Source organism: Chiloscyllium punctatum, chromosome 37 (genome assembly GCF_047496795.1).
Source record: "Chiloscyllium punctatum isolate Juve2018m chromosome 37, sChiPun1.3, whole genome shotgun sequence".
In the NCBI taxonomy this organism is placed as follows: Eukaryota; Metazoa; Chordata; class Chondrichthyes; order Orectolobiformes; family Hemiscylliidae; genus Chiloscyllium; species Chiloscyllium punctatum.
The window spans coordinates 12941510-12964708 of NC_092775.1; the positions used below are offsets into that span (position 1 = coordinate 12941510).

At 44.9% G+C, this 23199-nt stretch overlaps 1 protein-coding gene across 1 annotated transcript in view; it reads right to left on the reverse strand.

The window, feature by feature from the left end:
* LOC140462873 (N-terminal EF-hand calcium-binding protein 1-like) overlaps nt 1–19373 on the reverse strand; it is a 137898-nt gene extending 118525 nt beyond the window's left edge. Inside the window, exon 1 of the mRNA XM_072556285.1 lies at nt 19013–19373. Coding sequence (XP_072412386.1) covers nt 19013–19120 — 108 coding nt within the window. The 5' untranslated portion in view covers nt 19121–19373. The remainder of the gene's footprint in view (nt 1–19012) is intronic.
* Nucleotides 19374–23199: the final 3826 nt, after the last annotated feature.

Here is a 23199-nt window from a genome sequence, read left to right on the forward strand (position 1 = left end):
TCAGATCAAATGATTACGTCTGCAATTTTGATATAACATCCCCTGACCTCAGCACATCTGGAATCCACAATATTTCACTTCTGCTCCATGAAATGCATTATTTATGTTAACAGAATCTTACAGCACCGAAGGATAGCAGTCGGTTCAGGACTGTTCTTGCTCGTTGCCAGGGCTACTCAATTAGTCATAGAATCTCTACAGTACTGAAAAAGACCATTCAGCCCATCGAGTCTGCACCAATCCTCCAAAGCGCACCCTATCCAAACCCAGCCCCCTATCCAGTCCCTATAACTCTGCATGGCTAACCCAACTTGCCTGTGCATCCCTAGACACTGTGGGCAATTCAGCATGGCCAATCCACCTGACCTGCATATTTTTGGATTAGAATCACAGATTCCCTACAGTGTGGAAACAGGCCATTCGACCCAACAAGTCCATAATGACTCATTCCCCTACCCTATTACTTTTACATTTCCCCAACTAACCTACATATCCCTGAACACTATGGGCAATTTAACATGGCCAATTCATCTAACTTGCTCTTACTCCACAACACTGCATCTCTGCATCCACCTCCCCCACCACTCCCCCTAACCTAGCACCACCACCCCAACACTACAAGTGTTTGTACAATTCTTCGGAAGGTCGGTATGGACTTGATGGGCCAAATGACCTGCTTCCACACTACTGGGATTCTATGCCTTGGAACATTTCACTGTTTCTTTTTCTGGGGCCTGGGCCCATGGGGAGTTTCGCTAACCAGCTGAGAGGATAATGGGGGTTTAACAGCTCATCTGAAAACAGGGATTGTTATCATTCGATAGTGACTGCACACACACATTTGCCTGACTTCCAAGAGTCAAAGTTTAGACATATCCATGTGTACATGTATAGGAGCTTTTCTAGCTAAGAATAATCAGCTGGCAAAGTACAATATCTGTCTGACCGAGTGCACTGGAACAATAATTACTGACAGGAGTTAGGGAGACCAGACCATAAGACATGGGAGCAGAAGTAAGCCATTCGACCCATCCAGTCTATCACACTCTTCAGTGAGATCATGGCTGACCTGAAAATCCTCAACTCTACTTTCCTGCTTTGACTCCCTTACTGATTAATAACCCATATATCCCAGCCCTGAATAGACTTAATGTCCCAGTATCTACCATCCTCTGTGGTAATGAATTCCACAGATTCACCATCCTCTGAGAGAAGAAACCTCCCTCCCTCCATTTCCCTCCCCACTCCCCGCCATCCCCCCCCGCCCCGACCCCCGACCCCCCACCACCACCACCACCACCACCAGCACCATATTGCTCTCAAATGGGTGAATCTTTATTCTAAGATTATGCTCTTTGCTCTCAGTCCTACTTTCTTCCACTTAGGGAAACAACCTTTTCCGCTTCAACCCTATCAAGATCCTATTTCAAATATGAACAGTGCTGTAAGTAGAGAAGATTAAACTGAATGCTATCAATGTAACCAAAGCTGTTGCTGACTTCAGCCTATGTCTGGGAAATTGCCATCAGGCTGAATGTATAATACAATTAAACAGCACACCTTCCTGTCAACATTTCCATTGCTACTGTTAGCCATGGCTCACTGAGTAACACTCTCAGCTGTGATACAGGAGATAATGGCTTCAAGCCTATGTCAGAGACTGGAGCATACAATCTGAGCTGATGCACCAGTGCAGAACTGAGGAAATGCTGCACTGTCCGCAGTGTATTCTTTCAGATAATGTGCAAAATTGAGGCCCCATCTGCCCTCCTCAGATGAATGAAAAAGACCCCACAGCAGTAACTCAAAGGAAGTCCTGCTGAATATTTATTCCTCAACCAACATCATTAAAAATGAATTATTTATTTATTATTTGTGGGATCTTGCTGTGCAGACACTGGCTGCCATTTTCCTCTGTTGTCACAATTACTATTGACGATACACAGGAACAGTAATGCCCGCAAATTCTCGTCCTAACCACTCACCATCTTGATTTGAAAATATATCCTTCAGTGTCGGTGGGTCAGATCCTGGAAGTCACTTGTTCACAGCACGTTGGATGTCCTTGAATCATTACTGGGTCTTAAAAAGAGACACTTGTCTTGACAACAAGATTTCTTTTTCCCTGAGGTACAAATTACATTAAAATGAAACAAACTGAGGATGCTGAAGATCTGAAACAGAAACTTCAGGAGGAATTCAGCAATCTTCAGAAAGGCAGCTCACCACCACCTTCTCAAGGGCACCTAAGGTTGAGTCATGAATACTCTTGATAGTATAATCCATTATTTGCTTGCCAGCATCTGCAGTTATTGTTTTTACCCAGTATTCCTAATTATGCCTGACCCAGCCACTGTATTTTGTTACAAAAACAGGAGTTGCTGGAAAAACCTAGCAGATCTGTGGGGAGAAATGTTTTGAGTCCAGTGACCCTTCTGAAGAAGTGTGAGAGTTCCTGAATTCCTCCAGTCAGAAGTCACATAACATCAGATTATTGTCCAACAGATTTATTTGAAATCACAAGCTTTTGGAGATTTCAAATAAACCTATTGGACTATAACCTGGTGTTGGGTGACTTCTGACTTTGTCTACCCCAACACTGGCACCTCCACATCGTGAATTCCTCTAGAAATTTCTGTTTCAGATCTTCAGTTCATTTTATTTTAATGTAACTTGTACCTCTGGTATCATGTTAAAAAAAACCTTTTGTTAAAAAAAGTGCCACTTCTTGTTAAGATTCAATAATGGTTTATCCTCTACTACTGCAAACTGAACAGGTCCTCAGAACCAGTGCAGCAGGATTGGTGACAAACTGACAGTAGAGCCCTCAAACATAAAACATTTTGCTGGTTGTGAGATGCTTCAGAATGTTCTGAAGTCATGAAAGGAGCGATAGAAATGTTAAGTACTCGCTTTTTATTTATATAAGATAAAACCCAAAACTGGATTTAGAATGGAAATCGCTTCTCCAGAGCTGTCACGCTGTAATTACACCTCCGCATCAACAATGATACACTAATGGTTCAGTTTTGCGTCACTCAGTTCCTCCGCCTGTACTGTACTTTGCTTGTTTTACTGAAAATTGCTTGCACCTATTTCGTTTTCTCATTTCCCACACTGCCACATGTCATGCCATTTAACGGCATAATAACATAAAGCTCAGATATGCTATAAAAATATAACGGCAGCTTAAAATGCAGAACAAATGATATCTGTGCACTTTGCTTCAAGCCTGCCCACTGAGGCCAACTTTGCCTGAAGACTAACTTACTCTTAGGTCTGCTGCAGCTACATACAAACAGCCAACGTTTGACAATTATTGATGAAAAGGCACAGGGCCCCACTGACAGCGCAACTAAAATGGAATAAATTACTCTCAAACAAAGTTGATTCACTTTTTGCTTTAGTTCAGGATTTGCTGTAAATTGGAGCTGCACGATCCATCAGTAAGTCTTGCAGAAATGAAGGTTTAATTAATCCTTCAGGGACAAATATCAGCACCTCAGCAGCACGCCCACTGGTGTCGCAAGGGCAAGAATGTTCAACAACTTAACTTGGTGACTCATTTACATAACACTGAATGCATGACTTTTCCTTGAGAAAGAAAAGTGACTGTTTTTCTATCGAGTCCTTTCGGTAATGCTTCCAAACAATCCGCACACGATGGACTATTTTGACCAGGTTGCAGCTGCTGTTCCATGTGCAAAGAGGAGAGTAAATATTTTCTCGACAGTATGATTGCACCACAACAGCAGTGAGATGAATAAACTAATCAAATAGAATCCCAGTATAATATAGCACAGTGGGAAGCCCATCACTTCAGTGTGCTTGAACGGAGTCTTTGAAAACGCGATCCAATTAGCCCCATTCCCCGTTGCCCTGTTTTACAATTCCCTTTTAAAACATTCATTGTCCAGATCACAACAATTCACTGCACAAAAGGTTTTTGCCCATTCTCAGGTTCTCTCTTTTTTATTTATTTCTTTGTGGGATGTGGGCATCGCAGCTTGGGTGAGTATTTATTGCCCATCCTAGTTACTCTTTGAGAAGGTGGTGGTGAGTTGCCTTCTTGAACTGCTGTAGCCCCTATGCTGTAGGGTGACCACATGCCCTTAGGGAGGTCGTTCCCAAATTCTGACCCAGCGACAGTGAAAGAACAGCTGTATATTTCCAACTCACGATAGTCATAGAGTCATAGAGATGTACAGCACAGAAACACACCCTTCAGTCCAACTTGTCCATGCCAACCAGACATCCCAACCCAATTTAGTCCCACCTGCCCATATCCCTCCAAACCCTTCCTATTCATATACCTGTTTCCCCTTTCACCCTAAACCTATGCCCTCTAGTTTTGGACTCCCCCCACCCCAGGGAAAAGACTTTGTCTATTTATCCTATCCATGCCCTTCATGATTTTATAAACCTCGATAAGGTCAACCCTCAGTCTCCAACACTCCAGGGAAAACAGCCCCAGCGCATTCAACCTCTCTCTACAGCTCAAATCCTCCAACCCTGGCAACATCCTTGTAAATCTTTTCTGAACCCTTTCAAGTTTCACAACATCCTTCCGTTAGGAAGGAGACCAGAAGTGCATGCAATATTCCAACAGTGGCCTAAACCAATGTCCTGTACAGCTACAATGTGACCTCCCAACTCCTGTACTCAATACTCTGACCAATAAAAGAAAGCATACCAAACGCCATCTTCACTATCATAGTTACCTGCAACTCCACTTTCAAGTAGCTATGAACCTGCACTCCGAGGTCTCTCGTTCAGCAGCACTCCCTAGGACCTTACCATTAAATGGATAAGTCCTGCTAAGATTTGCTTTCCCAAAATGTACATTTATCTAAATTAAATTCCATCTGCCAATTCTCAGCCCATTGGCCCATTTAATCATGATTCTGTTGTAATCTGAGATAACCTTCTTTGCTATCCACTACCCCTCCAATTTTGATGTCATCTGCAAACTTACTTACTGAGTGGCTTTGAGAGGAACTTGCAGGTGGTGATGTTCCCATGTATTTGTTGCCCCTGTCCTTCTAGATGGAAATGGTCATGGGTTTGGAAGGCTGTGTCTCAGGATCTTTGGTGAATGTCCACTGTACATCTTGCAGATGCTACACCCTGCTGCTCCTGAGCGTCAGTGGTGGACGGAGTGGATGCTTGTGAATGTGGTGCCAATCGAGCGGGGGCTGGATGGTTAAGCTTCTTGAGTGTTGTTGGGGTTGCACCCAGCCAGGCAAGTGGGGAGTATTCCATCACACTCCTGACTTGTGCCTTGTCGATGGTGGACAGGCTTTGGGGAGTCAGGGAGGTGTGTGAATCGCTGCAGTATTCTTATCCTCTGACCTGCTCTTGTAGCCACTATGTTGATGTGGTGAGTCCAGGTGAATGATTTTGCCTGTCTGGTTACCTACACTTCTCCTATTTGCTCTAAGATAAACACTAAGACAATGCCATTCACCCATAGGATAAATAAACCATAAGATAGAGAAGCAGAGGTAGGCCATTGAACCCATCAAGTCTGCTATTCAATGAGATTATCACTAATCTGATAATCCTCAACTCCACTTCGTGCCTGTTCCCCTTGAGCCCCTTACTGATTAAATATCTGTCTACCTCAGCCTTGAATATACTGAATGTCCCATTCTCAGTAGCGTTCTGTGATAAAGAACTGCAGAGATTCACTACCCTCTGAGAGAAGAAATTCCTCATCTCGGTCTTAAATGTACAATTCTTTATTCCAAGATAATGCCCAGGAGGGGGAGAGACTCTCATTTTAGTGTGTTCCAGTTAGATCAGGACTGACTCTATCTTCATTCCATGTGGCCACCTTTGCTTTGGTGCCCATGTAACAAGTGATCAGTCTCAGTTGTGAAATTTTCAATCGACATCCCCCATTTCAAACCAGAGTTCCAGATCTCCACCACACATGCAATTCCTGATACTCCGAATGGCCTAGCCATAACTTTAAAGTTACGCCTGTTACCAGAGGAAATATGTTTTCCCTCTCAATTACATCAATCATCTTTAACACAACAGTTAGGTCACTCCTTAAGCTAGGCGAAAGTGAGGACTATAGATGCTGGAGATTAGAGTCAAGGTTAGAGTGGTGCCGGAAAAGCACAGCAGATCAGGCAGCATCCGAGGAGCAGGAAAATTGACGTTGGTTTTCCTGCTCCTCAGATGCTGCCTGACCTGTTGTGCATTTCCAGCACCACTCTAATCCTCACTCCTTCAGCTTCTGTACATAAGGAAGAAAACAAGCCAAGTCTCTGCAGCCTGAGCTCTAATCTGACCATTTAGGTAACTAAAGTTAGGTAGATTGACCATGCTAAATTGCCCATAGTGTCCAGGGATGTGCAGACTAGGTGGGTTAACCATGGGAAATGCTGGGTGACAAGGATAGGGTGGATCTGTGCTGTCTGGGTGCAATGCTCTTCTGAGCGTCAATGTGGATTTGATGGGCCAGATGGCCTGCTTCTGCACTGTAGAGATTCTTTTATTCTACTTGAGAGTCCTCCTAGAGCAGGGTTTCCTAAAGTGAGGGTCAGCACCCCAAGCAGATAGGATGGGCTGAATGTCCTCCTTCTGCACTGTTCTACTCCAGTGATACCAATAGGTCGAAGGCATAAGTCCAGACCAAGTTACAACACTCCAACAGGCTCTCGTTCTCACTGAGGGGACACACCAAATCTCAAACCATGAAACAGGGTCATAGTGGACAAGACTTTGGGAAGTACTGTTCTAGGCCATGCGTTGGAGTGATGGAATGAAACTTACTCCAGTCTATCAGAGTTAGGAGCAACTGAGTCAGGATGAAATAAACCCAAGTGAGACTGAAAATATTCAGCAAGTCAGAAAGTAACTGTGGAAAGAAGAACAGGGCTATTGTTGCAGATCATTGACCTGTCATCACAACTAGGCTTACCTTCATTTCCAACAACATCAAGTCAAAAACTGCTGGAGAAACTCAGCAGGTCTGGCAGCATCTGCAGGGACAGAAAGCAGACTTAACTTTTCAAGTGCCACAAATCATGAGGAGCATGGATAGAGTAAATAGACAAGGTGTTTTCCCCAGGGTGGGGGAGTCCAGAACAATAAGGCATAGGTTTAGAGTGAGAGGGCAAAGATATAAAAGGGACCTAAGGGGTACCTTTCTTACGCAGAAAGTGGTGCTCATATGGAATGAGCTGCCAGAGGAAGTGGAGGAGGCTGGTACAATTACAACATTTAGAAGGCATTTGGATGGGTACGTGAATAGGAAGGGTTTAGAGGGATATGGGCCAAGTGCTAGTGAATGGGACGAGATTAATTTAGGATATCTGGTCGGTTTGGATGGGTTGCACCAAAAGAGTCTGTTTCCGTGCTGTGTATCTCTATGACCCTTCTTCACTGATCACTGGAATGGAAACATTAACTCTGTTTCCTCCCCATAGGTGCCGCCAGACCAGCTGAGTTTCTCCAGTAATTTCTGTCTTTGTTTCACTTCCAGTTGTGTTCATCAAAACGAATACCTCAATCAAAACCCACATCAACAACCAGGAAAGTGCACTTAAAAGTGCTTTGAAAGTAAAATTAATTATGGTATTTAAACCTCTATCCTTTTTAAATCAGTAATTATTTTCATTCCTTTGAATGTTGAAGAGAACAGTGCACCCTTTACTGCCTGAGGAAATTTCCTCTGAATACAATATAATCCAGAAATTCTTTCTCAAAATTTCAGAGGGAGAGAAAGAAGCCCCTGCGTATTTTCCTGGTCAATCCAGGAATCCTGAAACTCAGGCTAAACTTCTGCGGTCATGGGTTCGAATTCCACCATGGTAGATGGTCCCTACCTGGTCTGGTCTGTATGTGACTCCGGACGCACAGTAACATGGCTGATTCTTCGCTGCCCTCTGGGCAATTAGCGATGGGCAATAAATGCCTGCCCAACCAGTAACATTCATATCCCATGAACAAATGACGAAAATATGAGTGACTGATCTTTGAGAGTTAGGGCTTGGGTTACAAAAGGATAAATCCAGTTGAAATACAGATGGTGTAATGAATGGTGAACAGCCTTGAGAGAATCACTGGCCTATGATCCTGTGCCTACAATTCCACGTTGATAAATCATCTTCTATCAATCTGTGCCACATTTCACAATCTTCTTAAGTGCATCTTTGTTGCTTTTGCAACTATTATAAATGAGTCCCAAATTCATACAGCAGGCATAACACAAGCTAAATGCAATGCAGGACTACTTCATATAACCTTGATTCTCAATTATCCTCTCGAGCTTTTGATATTGTATTGTGACATTTTCACTTCCCATGTTCAGTCCCATTATTGCTTCCTAGGGAGAATTGCTGAGACACTGAAGAATTTATTGGTAGTTTTTAAGCATTTAATTAATATTCAATGTACATAAGAGGTCAGACCAGATAAACCACTTCTATCAAGCATTGCAAGGTTTTTATCTGATCACTGCCTGAGCTCCTGTTCATTTGTGGAGTGGTACTAGACAGCAGATAAAAGTCTTACTGTAATAGCTGGTGTTTTGAAGGAGTGTGTAACCCTGTGTGAATTGTGAGACCACTGGGTAATCAACCTGTTTATGTTATCCACACACCTTCCTAGGCTAACAAAACCTGGAGTGGGACTTGCAACTGGATCTTCTGTCCACTTAACAACATGCTCTTAACACACTGTTTAAAAGCTTCTAAACATATATCACTGGGCTTACTAAGTGACTGTTGTACATTAACACAACCAGCAAATGATTCCATACAGTTTTAAAAGTCATTTTTAATATTTTAAACTAGAATACTCACGGTGGGGTTGAATGAGACCATGATTAAAATGCTTTCTTTGTGATAAGCTAATTTTAAACTGTATTAATAATCAGTCATGTCACAGCTGTGCAAGGCATTGGGAGGGTCACATCTGAACTGCTGCATACAATTCTCGTCACCCTGCTACAGGAAAGATTTTATAAAACTGAAAAGGGTGCAAAAAAGATTCATAAGGATGTTACCGAGACTAGAAGGTCTGAGTTATAAGGAGTGGCTAGATAGGCTGGGGCTTTTTTCCCTGGAGCATAGGAGACTGAGGGAGTGACGTTAATAGAGGTTTATAAAATCATGACAGGGGCAGATGAATAGCCAAAGTCTTTTCCCTCGGGTAGAGGTGTCGAAAACTAGAGGGCATGGGTTTGGTCGAGAAGGGAAAGACTTAAAAGGGAGCTGACAGGTGATGTCTTCAGGTGTAAATATCATAAATAATCTACTCATGTTGATGCTACGGTCAAGAAAGCACACCAATGCCTCTACCACCTCAAAAGGCTAAGAACATTCGGCATATCCACAATGCCTCTTACTAATTTTTATAGCTGCACCATAGAAAGCACCCTATCTGGATGCATCACAGCTCGGTACGGCAACTGCTCTGCCCAACAACAGAAGAAAATACAGAGAGCTGTGAACACAGCCCAATCCATCAACCTTTCTCCCACTGACTCCATTTACACTTGGCAATACCAATGCCTCGGAAAAGCAGGCAACATAAACAAGGACCCCTCCCACCCAGTAATACTCTCTTCCACCTTCTTCCGTCAGGCAGAAGATACAAAAGCTGGAAAACACCAATATATTAAAGAATAGCTTCTTCCCCACTGTTATCAAACTTATGGATAGACTTCGCACAGAGTTGACCTCTCTCTGCACCTTCTCTGGGGCTGTAACGCTATCTTCTGCATTCTGCTCTATTACTCTGATGTACTTATGTAAGGTATGATTTATCTGGTTAGCATGCAAAACAGTACTTTTCACAGTATCTCGATACATGCGACAATAATAAATCAAATCAAATCAAATCCCACAGAGGGTAGTGCCAGAGGAAGTGGTGAAGGCAGATACAATTGCAACATTTTAAAGATGTTTGATCAGGTACATGGATAGGAAAGCTTTAGAGAGGTATGGGCCAACGTAGGCAAATGGGATTAGTTCAGTTTAGGAAATCTGGCCGGCATGGACAAAGTGGGCTGAAGGGCCTATCTCTGTGCTGTTTGAGTCTATCAAGGTATCTATCTCAGCATTCACTCCCTTTTTTTTAATATTTCTCCCTCTCTTTCACCTCCTGATTCACAATAAGTTCTAGGATTTGTTCTGAGTCTCCTACTGGGAAACTTCATACGAAATATCTATTCAAAGCATCCACTGTTTCATTATTTTCCACTATTAATTCCACAGACTTTGTAGAGGATTTTAGTTACTCACTTCCTTTAAAAGTTAAAAATCAGACAACACCAGGTTATAGCCCAACAGGTTTATTTGGAAGCACTGGCTTTCGGAGCACTGCTCCTTCGTCAGGTAATGAGAGTTGCAGGATCACAGGATACAGAATTTATAGTAAAAGATCAAAGTACCATACAACTGATGCGTTGTATTGAACAAACCTAGATTGTTCAATACTTCGCATCAGTTGTTTGATACTTTGATCTTTTATCATAAATTCTGTGTCTTATGATCCTGCCTCACTAGTTACTTGATAAAGGAGCAGCGCTCCAAAAGCTTGTAGTCATAGAGATATACAGCACAAAAACAGACCCTTTGTCCAACTCGTCGATGCTGACCAGATATCCCAACCCAATCTAGTCCCAGTTAAAACCATTTGGCCCCTTTCCCTCTAAATCTTTCCTATTCATATACCCATCCAGATGCCTTTTAAATGCTGTAATTGCACCAGCCTCTGCTACTTCCTCTGGCAGCTCATGCCATACACATAGCACCGTGTGTGAAAAAGGTGCCTTTAAGTCCCTTTTATATCTTTCCTCTCTCACCCTAAACCTATGCCCTCTGGTTCTGGATTCCCCCACTCAGGGAAAAGATCTTTGGTGTTTATCCTATCCATTTCCCTCATGATTTTATAAACCTCTATAAAGACAGTCCTCAGCCTCCAATGCTCCAGGGAAAACAGCCTCAGCCTATCCAGCCTCTCCCCATAGCTCAAACCCTCCAACCCTGGCAACATCCTTGTAAATCTTTTCTGAACCCTTTCAAGTTTCTTTCTGATAGGAAGGAGACCAGAATTACACACAATATTCCAACAGTGGCCTAAGCAATGTCCTGTACAGCCGCAACATGACCTCCCAACTCCTGTACTCAATACTCTGACCAATAAAGGAAAGCATATCAAACACCTTACTCACTACTTCCAATTAAACCTGTTGGATTATAACCTGGTGATGTGATTTTTAACTTTGTCCATCCCAGTCCAACACTGGCATCTCCACATCATTCTTTCCTTAAGAGATTCTGATAAAAACTCTGACTATTTGTTTTATCGGTGTCATAATCTTTCTCTAAAATGCCATTTTTCCCTCAATATTATTATTTTAGCTATCCTTACTGAATTTTCTACATTTTGTCCAATTTTTTGATCTATTACTAATCTTTGCATCAGTTTGATAGTATTTTTAACTTCCTTTGTGAGCCGTCGATATGATCATCTGATACAGGAACAGAATGAGGCCATTCAGCCTATTGTATCTGCACTGCCATTCAGTAAGATCATCTCCTGCTATTCCACTAATGTCATCTTCAATAAACAGAACAACCCCATTGTCTTTTCCTCACTTTCTGTCCTTCTGAAACATTATGGACTTGTGAATATTCAGCCTTTGCCATTGTTCAGCCATGTCTCAGTAATGGCCCACCGACTCCCACAGCTACCTGGATTACACCTCTTCCCACCCTACCTCCTGCAAAAATGCCATCCTGTATTCCCAATTGCTCTGCCTCCGCCGTATCTGCTCCCAGGAGGACCAGTTCCACCACAGAACACACCAGATGGCCTCCTTCTTTAGAGACCGAAATTTCCCTTCCCACGTGGTTAAAGATGCCCTCCAACGAATCTCGTCTACATCCCGCACCTCCGCCCTCAGACCCCACCCCTCCAATCGTAACAAGAACAGAATGCCCCTGGTGCTCACCTTCCACCCTCCCAACCTTCATATAAACCAAATAATCCACCGACATTTCCGCCACCTCCAAACAGACCCCACCACCAGGGATATATTTCCCTCCCCACCCCTTTCCACCTTCCGCAAAGACCGTTCCCTCCGTGACTACCTGGTCAGGTCCACGCCCCCCTACAACCCACCCTCCAATCCTGGCACTTTCCCCTGCCACTGCAGGAACTGCAAAACCTACGCCCACACCTCCTCCCTCACCTCTATCCAAGGCCCTAAAGGAGCCTTCCACAAGAAGAAGGGCTGAAGAAGGGCTTATGCCAGAAACGTCGATTCTCCTTCTCCTTGGATGCTGCCTGACCTGCTGCGCTTTTCCAGCAACACATCTTTAAGCTCTGATCTCCAGCATCTGCAGTCCTCACTTTCTCCTTCCACATCCATCAAAGTTTCACCTGCACATCCACCAATATCATTTATTGTATCCGTTGCTCCCGATGCGGTCTCCTCTATATTGGGGAGACTGGGCGCCTCCTAGCAGAGCACTTCAGGGAACATCTCCAGGACACCCGCACCAATCAACCACACCGCCCCGTGGCCCAACATTTCAACTCCCCCTCCCACTCTGCCGAGGACATGGAGGTCCTGGGCCTCCTTCACCGCCGCTCCCTCACCACCAGACGCCTGGAGGAAGAACGCCTCATCTTCCGCCTCGGTACACTTAAAACCTCAGGGCATCAATGTGGACTTCAACAGTTTCCTCATTTCCCCTTCCCCCACCTCACCCCAGTTCCAAACTTCCAGCTCAGCACTGTCCCCATGACTTGTCCTACCTGCCTATCTTCTTCTCCGCCTATCCACTCCACCCTCCTCTGAGCTTTTAGCTTCATCCCCTCCTCCACTCACATATTGTACTCTATGCTACTTTCTCTCCACCCCGCCCCCCCCTCCTCGAGCTTATCTCTCCACCCTTCAGGCACTCTGCCTATATTCATGATGAAGGGCTTTTGCCCGAAACGTCAATTTTACTGCTCCTCGGATACTGCCTGAACAGCTGTGCTTTTCCAGCACCACTCTAATCTCGACTCTGGTTTCCAGCATCTGCAGTCATTGTTTTTACCTATGTCTCAGTAATAGCTATCAAAACTACAAATTGAGGGCTGATAGATTTAAGACAGATGTCAGAGGCAGGTTCTTTACACAGAGAGTGGTAAGGGCGTGGAATGTAGTCAACTCAGCCACATTAGGGAGATTTAAACAATCCTTAGATAAGCACATGGATGACTTTGGGATAGTGTAGGAGGACGAGTTGAGAATAGTTCACAGGTCGGCACAACATTGAGAGTTGAAGGGCCTGTACTGCGCTGTATTGTTCTATGTTCTATGAAACAATTCGCTCTACATTGTATTGTATTTGAGCTGTCAATTCATCTGATTTATCATGAATGCTACATGTATTCAGATACAGATTTTTTTTTTTACAACTTCAAGGCTTATCTGTTGGTGAACTATTAAGTTTAGAAGCACTGTCCATTCCTATCACACTCTGATTATTATTACCATTTTGCCGCCCCTCTGACTTGTCTTGGTCCTTTACTTTATTACATCTCCTCACATACGAATTATTCCACCTCCTGCAATCCTCATTTTAGAGCACTCTCTATCACCTAGTTCTACAACCTGACAGATCACTGGTCTTAGAACAGTTCCAGTGAAGTCTGTTCCAAAGTGACAGCCTCTACTTGTCAGTGCCCCATGAATTATGAAGGGGAAATCATGCTTGACTAATCTTCTTGAATTTTTTGAGGATGTAACTCGGAAGATGGACGAGGGAGATCCAGTGGATGTAGTGTACCTGGACTTTCAGAAAGCTTTTGATAAAGTCCCACACAAGAGGTTAGTGAGTAAAATTAGGGCGCACGGGATTGGGGGCAAAGTACTAGATTGGATAGAGAATTGGTTGGCTAATAGGAAACAAAGGGTAGTGATTAACGGCTCCATTTCGAAATGGCAGGCAGTGACCAGTGGGGTACCGCAGGGATCCGTGCTGGGACCGCAGCTTTTTACAATATATGTAAATGATATAGAAGATGGTATCAGCAATAACATTAGCAAATTTGCTGATGACACAAAGCTAGGTGGTAGGGTGAAATGTGATGAGGATGTTAGGGGATTACAGGGTGACCTGGACAAGTTAGGTGAGTGGGCAGATGCATGGCAGATGCAGTTTAATGTGGATAAATGTCTGGTTATCCACTTTGGTGGCAAGAACAGGAAGGCAGATTACTACCTCAATGGTATCAAATTAGGTAAAGGGGCTGTTCAGAGAGATCTGGGTGTTCTTGTACACCAGTCAATGAAGGCAAGCATGCAGGTACAGCAGGTCGTGAAGAAGGCTAATAGCATGCTGGCCTTCATAACAAGAGGGATTGAGTATAGAAGCAAAGAGGTGCTTCTGCAGCTGTACAGGGCCCTGGTGAGACCACACCTGGAGTACTGTGTACAGTTCTGGTCTCCAAATTTGAGGAAAGACATTCTGGCTATTGAGGGAGTGCAGCGTAGGTTCACGAGGTCAATTCCTGGAATGGCAGGATTGCCTTACACGGAAAGACTGAAGCGACTGGGCTTGTATACCCTTGAGTTTAGAAGACTGAGAGGGGATCTGATTGAAACGTATAGGCTTATGAAAGGATTGGACACTCTGGCAGGAGGGAACATATTTCCGTTGATGGGGGAGTGCCGAACCAGAGGACACAACTTAAAAATACGGGGTAGACCATTTAGGACAGAGATGAGGAGAAACTACTTCACACAGAGAGTGGTGGCTGTGTGGAATGCTCTGCCCCAGAGGGCAGTGGAGGCCCAGTCTCTGGATTCTTTTAAGAAAGAATTGGATAGAGCTCTTAAAGATAGTGGAGTCAAGGGGTATGGAGATAAGGCTGGAACAGGATACTAATTAGGAATGATCAGCCATGATCATATTGAATGGCGGTGCAGGCTCGAAGGGCAGAATGGCCTACTCCTGCATCTATTGTCTATTGTCTACTGACATGAAATATCCACGGTGGACAGTCATTCTACTGACATGAATCAAAATCCATTTCTCCCACATTAATCTCTAAGACATATATTCATCTCTTCAATCTTACTTACCCTATGTCAATTGCATCTATACCACTCCATAGATTATCACCATGTCGGTCCTGCTTTGTAATTTAGCCCCCAAGCTGCTCACATTCCCTCTGAAGCACTTCTTTAATAGTCCTCCTAATATTATTGGTACCTACATGGACTGTAACAACGAGAATCTCTCCTTTCCGCTGCAAGTTCCTCTCCAGCCCAGCGTACATATCCCAAAACGTCCTGTGTATCTGGAGATTCACCTAATCCATACAACCTCAGCAAGGACTATGAGTTTAGATGGCACAGAGACCAACTCAAATTATTAGGCACAATTCACTTCATGATCAATTCCTGCAACTACCCATTTCAATCTGTCTTCACAATGTGTTAAGAATGTTTTTTGTTTATTTCATCAATAAACAACCTCTTTGTTTACATCGTTCACTTCACCCCAGTAGGAATATGCAGTTACTTCTGTCCTAGCCTTGCTACCCAGGGTGACAATAAGTGACAATATAGGATATTTTATTCTGTTCTCGAGCTGTAGGTATGAGGAACCCACTATAGGTAAGACCAATGGCCAGTCACACAGACTCTGAGTCGCTGGTTTGCCTGGTTCAGTTCCTGTATCTGATATTAAAGAGCAGAGAGGCTTCCACCTTGTATTATCATGCTGCCTTTGTCCACGTGCAGTACTGGGATCATACAATCAGCCATGTACTGGGGGGAGCCAACAGAACAGGGAGATTCTGCTGGAAGCTCAGCCTGTTCTGGAGGCAGCTCACTGGTATTTCCTATTTGATGTTGTTTTGACAGGGTTGGGAGGATAAAGAGCTGGCTTGACCAGCATTTGTTGCCCTTGAGAAGGTACCGGTGGAGCTCTGTGGTGTATTATTCTGTTCAACCACTCAGATACAGCCAAACCTTTCCCTCGTCCACCAATCGTCAGCATCTTTGCGTGTTCTAGCTATTAAATGTCTTGTTTTTCAGACATTTGTCCATGCCACACACCGCCGCCCTTTCCACCAGGGTCAAGCAGCTTCTCTTCAGGCCTTACCCACAGGTGGTTTTGTACCGTCCTCAGGAAGATGCACATGAACGTGTCCCATCGCCTCACACTCCATGGGAAAACCATCTCCTTATTTTCTCAATCACACAGAGAGGTTTATACCTGCAATCCCCCAACTTCCGTCTCCCACCCCGCTCCTGCTAGGGTTTACAAGAATAGTATAGGATTGAGGAGCAGGAGTAGGCCATTCAGCCCTTCCAGTCCTGTTCTGCCATTGGCTGGTGACTGATCAGATTAGGTCTTATTTGCCTGACCCCGCCATAACTCTTGATTCACCTGTTATTTGGGAATCTGGCTAACGCAGTTTAGAATTATGAGCCCACCTCCTTTCTGGAAATCAGAATTACACAGAGTGGGCAGACATCCATCCTGCACACTTTGCCCAATGTCTGAACCAAGATGGGAAACAACTAAATAGCAAAAGACACCGGAGCTAAACCCAGCCTTGCCTTTGCCCGATGTCCCATCCTGCACAATTCCAGCAGGGACTCCAGGTTAGCAACCAGGAAGAGCAAACCCCCACGCCATTTCCCTTCTCAGTTCCCTTGAAGCACTGAAGACGAATGTTAATTCCCAAATCAAGAAAAGGGGACCTGCATTTAGGTAGCACTGTTCACTCCCCCAAGGACCTTACAAAGTATTTTACAGTCCCGTGCAGTGCTTGTGGAGAAACAGAGTCAAACGTTGTTATGCAAGGAAGCCCGGCAGGCAATTTGAGCACAGCAAGATCCCACAAACAGCTAGCAGATAATGGCCCAACAATCTGTTTTACTGAAGCAGGGGCCTGAAACGTTAACTGTGTTTTGCCCTCTGGATCTGGGGTGTTTTCAGGTTTCAAATACTGACAGGATTTCGCTTTGACATTGCTGCATCGGTAATAACCAGGACAGGCCAGGATTGCTGGCAAGGTTCCGCTGCTCTGCTTCCCAATGGTGCTGTTGGTCCACCCGAGAGTCCGGGCACAGGGCTCCGCAAATTCAAGTCTGATTCGAAAACCAGCACCTCTGACAGTGCTGTACTGCATACAATCATGCAGCACAAAAACAGACCCTTCAGTACAAACAGTCCACGCAGACCAATATCCCAAACTCAACTAGTCCCACCTGCCTGCTCCTGGCCCGTATCCCTCCAAACCTGTCAGCCAAGATTTTGTGTCAAGATCAGAGCGGTGCTGGAAAAGCACAGCAGGTCAGGCAACATCCAAGGAGCAGGAAAATCGATGTTTTGGGCAAAAGCATTCCTGCTGAAGGGGTTTTGCCCAAAATGTCGATTTTCCTGCTCCTTGGATGCTGCCTGACCTGCTGTGCTTTTCCAGCACCACTCTGATCTTGACTCTGATCTCCAGCATCTGCAGTCCTCACTTTCGTCTAGCCAAGATTTTGTGCTCAGCCATCTCATTGATTTCAGAGGCCAACGTGCTCCTCTCTCTGAGCCGAGAGATGGAAAGCTGATTTGAGAGAGAGAGAAGGAAATATAAAAAGAAAAATCCTAGGCAACGTTCCCAGAGTCACTAGCAGGAGACAGCTAAATCTTACTGTCAGAGCTATATTCCTTATTGCTTGCCTTTAGACTTTTTCACAGTGTAGGCTGTCTGTGACAAAATGCCTCAGTATCGTGAAAAAAGGCAGTAGTGGAGGATATCCATAAATACAGCCACTTCACAGGGAGACAGGGTATGGGGTGAAATAATGACAATCACCCCTCACTTTACCCAACACCTAACCTTGGTACTGCAGAGTGGGGATAGAGACCAATCACTTTCACTCCTCACTCACCTACCCCCCCCCCCCCCCCCCCCCACACCCACACATACGCCAAAAGAATTATGAATACCAAGCAACAATTGTACCTGAAGAAAATCAGTTGCTAAATTTTGGGGACTGTTGCAGGGTGTGGCAGCAGAGTCATTGGACTGATTTAATGTACTAAGTCAAGATTAGCGTGGTGCTGGAAAAGCACAGCAGGTCAGGCAGCATCCGAGGAACAGGAAAATCGATGTTTTGGGAAAAAAGCCCTTCAGGAGGAAATGATGAATGGCTTTTCCTGATTTCATCATTTCCTGATGAAGGGCTTTTGCCCGAAACATTGCTGTGCTTTTCCAGCACCACTCTAATCTGCAGGACACACTTTCGCCTGCCCTAACGTTCTAAGTGCCGGGTTCAAATCTCACCCTTGCGGATGGCGAAATTTGCAACTGATACAAAAAAAGTCTTGGAACTGTTCCGGGCTCTTGCGATGCAGTGGTAGTGTCCCTACCTCTGAGCCCAGGAGTCCCACTGACAAGTCCCACCTGCTCCAGAGGAATGTCGTAACATCTCTGAACAGTTTGATTAGAATAAAAAAAAACCCGGGAACTGTTCCGGGCTGTTTTGGTGCCATGGTAGTGTCCCTACCTCTAAGCCAGGAGTCTTAGGGTCAAATTCCACCTGCTTCACAGAAATGTCATAACACCACTGAACAGTTTGATTAGGGGGGGTAAATGCTGGGAATGGTCCTGGGCCATTGAGGAACAGTGGTAGTGTCCCTCCGTCTGGACCAGGAGTTAAGTCCCCATCTGCTGCAGAGATGGGTTCTGAACAGTGATGGGAAATATATTTGGGGACTGCCCCGGGCTCCTGTGATTGTAACTTTCACTGAAAGTCTTGCAGCTTACAAAACAGTGCAACGAGGCACACAGCTCAGAGCAGAGGCACCTGAATCTGTTTATTTACAGACAGAATAACGATGGGGGTCCCGAGCCTTTGACAATATCAGTGAGGGTTAGAGCAACTCCGCGCACTTCCTTCCCCCAGGCTGGTGTGCACAAAACCCAACACAGCGCCGAGGTCTCAGCTCGAATACAGATTGCGTGCCGCAGTTATACTCACATCGATGAAGACTGGTACAGCGGTACTTGCGTGACTGCTGCTGGGGTTATTCTCGGTGTGTTTTCCTGCCTGCAGACACAGTGTGATCATTTCAGTACAAGCCATCATCTCTGGACCGACTGGAAAGGCAGCAGAAGGCAAAGGAGCCTTCAAAACAAAAAGCCACCCGATCACTCTCTCCTCACTCAAACACCAGGGGCAGATGATTCGGTCCCCACCCCCTCCACGGTTAATCTTCCTCCCCCTTTTCTGCAAGGTATCAGGTTCAGTAACCTCTCCCTGGGAAGTGCAGCATGAGGAGTCAGCTGCCCATCACTGCTTCAGCTGCTCTCTCTATCTCTCTCTCACTTCCCCACCCACCTCAAACACATTCAGCAGTCGAACTTTTACATGTGTCCACCCCACCCTCCCAGACTGATTGGCTCTCCCTCTATAGTCTGCATTCAGCTCCTGATGCCCAGAGCTCTGTGTTAGCTGCCAGTCACTGATCCCCTCAGCAGACTGGCTGCTGCTTCTGATCATGGAACTGATCAATCTCCTGCAAAGACATTTAAAGGGTGAGAGTTCCTCCTGATCGAGGGAATTAAACAGTAACAGCCAGACGCTGGAAAGACAAATGACAGATGGATTTAAAGGAGAAGCTAGATAAAGCAAATAAACATGCACACAGACACCTAGAACCAGGGGTCACAGTGCAAGGATCCAGAACCTGGGATCACAGTCTAAAGATCTAGAATGAGGGGTCACAGTGCAAGGATCTAGAACCAGGGACCGCAGTGCAAGGATCTAGAACCAGGGACCGCAGTGAGAGGATCTAGATCCAGGGTCACAGTGTGAGGACCTAGAACCAGGGATCACGGTCTAAGGATCTAGAATGAGGGGTAACCATGCAAGTATCTAGAACTAGGGGGTCACAGAGCGAGAATCTAGAACCAAGGGGTCACAGTGCAAGAATCCAGAACCTGGGAACAGTCTAGGGATCCAGAACCAGGGGTCACAAACGAGGGGTCACAGTGAGAGGGTCTAGAACCAGGGTCACAATGCAAGGATCTAGAACCAGGGATTACGGTCTAAGGATCTAGAATGAGGGGGTCACCATGCAATTATCTAGAACCAGGGATCACAGTGCGAGGATCTAGAACTGGGGAGGGGGTCACAGTGCAAGGGTTTAGAACCAGGGGTCACAGTGCAAGAAGACAGAACCTCGGATCACAGCCTAGGGATCCAGAACAAGGGGTCACAGTTGAGAATCTAGAAGCAGGGGTGACAGTGTAGTGATCTAGAACCAGGGATCACAGTCTTAGGATCTAGAATGAGGGGTCACAGTGCAAGGATCTAGAACCAGAGATCACATTGAGATGATCTAGAACCAGGGATCACAGTGCAATGATCTAGAACCAGGGATCGCGGTCTAAGGATCTAGAATGAGCAGGTCGCCATACAAGGATCTAGAACCAGGGGGTCACAGTGCAAGGATCCAGAACATGGGATCACAGTCTAGGGATCCAGAACCAAGAGTCACAGTCGAAGGATCAAGAATCCGGGATTACAATGCAAGCATCCAGAACCTGGGATCACAGTCTAAAGCATCAGATCCAAGGATCACAGTCCAAAGATCAAGAACTATAAGGGATAAACACAGGCAGGTGGAACTAGTTAGTTTGGGAACTTGGTCAGCATGGACTAGTTGGAGCAAAGTGTCTGTTTCCGTGCTGTATGATTCTCTGATTCTATAACATAAAATCTAGAAGCAGGAGTAGGCAATTTAGCCCCTTGAGCCTGCTCCACCATTTCATACATTCATGATTAACTCATCTTGGTCTGAACTCCATTTTCCTGCCCACTCTTCATAATTCTTCATCCCATTATTAATTAAAACTCTACCCATCTCCTCCTTAAATTTACTCACTATCCCAGCATCCACTGCAGTTTGAGGCAGTGAATTCTAGATTCATATCCCTGTGAGAGAAGTAATTTCCCTTCATCTCAGTTTTAAATCTATTACACTTTATTCTTAAACTATAACCTCTTGTTCTAGATTGTCCCAGATGAGGACACATCCCTTCCATGTCTATTTTCATGCCATCCTCTTTGGTATCTTGCATTGGGCAATTAGACCTCCTCTCATTTTTCTAAACTCTAGAGTATATGCCTAGAATGCTCAATCTCTCCTCATAATAAAAGCCCTCATCTTTTGAATAAACCTCGTGAACCATCTCTGAACTGCCTCTGATACAAACACATCCCTAAGGATAACAGGTAGGCCATTGAGTACAGAGATGAGGAGGAATTTCTTCAGCGAGACAGTGGCGAGCTTGTGGAATTCTCTGCCACAGGAAACTGTTGAGGACATGACATTGAAGGTTTTCAAGAAAGATGTAGATATAGTTCTTGGGGCTAAAGGAATCAAAGGATAAGAGTGAGAACTGAGTTGGATGATAGTATGGTCAATTGAATGGCCTACTCCTGCTCCTACTTTCCATGTTTCTGCAAGAGTAGAATATTTGAGCCATCGTGCTTACTCTGCCATTCGATACGATCCAATTGTGGCCTTGATGTTACTTTCCAGGATGAACTTTATCTCCTTTGTTTGTCGAGTCTACCCTCTCTTAACAATGTTCAATGGTCTTGCCTCTGCCACTCTTTAGGTAAGAAAATTTCAAATACTCACCATTACAGAGAAACAAATTCGCCTTATCTCCACCTTAAATAGAAACCCTTTAGTTTTGAACATGAGGGTGAAAGGAACAGCAGGAAAGGTGGATAGTTTGAGGTGACGTACATTAGGAGCTGGACACCATCATTAGGCAGGTGGAGATAGTAAGGACTGCAGATGCTGGAAGTCTGAGTCGATAAAATGTGGAGCTGGAAAGGCACAGCATCGCAGGAGCAGGAGAATCGACATTTCGAGCATAAGGTCTTCATCAGGAATGTGTCTAACTGCCAAATGATGGTGTTTATAAAATGTGGAGCTGGAAGAGCACACCAGGTCAGACAGCACCAGAGGAGCAGGGGAGTCGACTCTGATGAAGGGTCCTGACCCAAAACATTGACTCCCCTGCTCTTCTGATGCTGTCTGACCTGCTGTGCTCTTCTAGCTCCACATTTTATCAACACCATCATTCGGCAGTTCGACACGTTCCTGATGAAGAGCTTATGCTCGAAACGTTGACTCTCCTACTCCTCGGATATTGCCTGACTGGCTGTGCTTTTCCAGCACCACACTTTTACACTCTGAGCCCTAGCATCTGTATTCCTCACTTTCTCCTCGTTGGACTGAGTGGCCTGTTTCTGCAGTAATTTCAATGTTAAAATGAGGGGGAAATATATTTGTCCCATTTATTTAGTCCCTATTTCCAGTTCTTTTTATTGTAAAATTCTATATCCCAGAATGAAAAAAAGGTCATCATCGTCCTAGCAGACTGCAGAGCTGCTCCTTTTGTCACAGAGAAATGACTGGTGGTGGTTTTACTTGAAAGTTAACATGCCTCAGGTGAGGGGAGAAGTTGAGGAGGAGAGGCCTTCACAATAAGCTCAGCTTTTGCAGGAATTAAACCCATGCTGTCAGTGTTAAAAAAAAATCAAAATTGCTTAGAAAACACAGCAAGTTTGGCAGCATTGAGGAGAGAAAGCAGAGTTAATATTTCAAGTCCAATGATTGTTCTTCAGGGCTGTTCTGCATTACAAATCAGCCACAGAGCCAATGAGCTAAGCACAGTCTAAAAAGGTTTCCTCCATATCCGTAGATTGTGACCCTTTGCTCTGGACTTTCCCCATCATCAGGAACATCCTCCTGTGAGATTACCCTGCCTGTTATAATTCTATAGGGTTCTGTGCAATCCTTCCTCATTCTTCCGAGCTCCAGTGAATATTATCCGAACCATTTCGACCTTTCCTCATTTGTCAATCCTGCCATCCCAGGAATCAATCTGGTAACCCTTCACTGCACTCTCTCTATAGCAAGAAGGTGCTTCCTCAGATAAGGAGACCGAAACTGCACAATATATTGCAGGTGTGGTCTCACCAAGACCCCACATAATTGCCACCGACATCCCTGCTCCTGTACGCGAATCCTCTCGCTATGAAGGCCAATGTACCACTTGCCTCCTTGACCTTCTGCTGCACCTCCATGCTTACCTTCAGACACTGGTGTACGAGGACTCCTAGGTCTGATTGCACATTCCCAT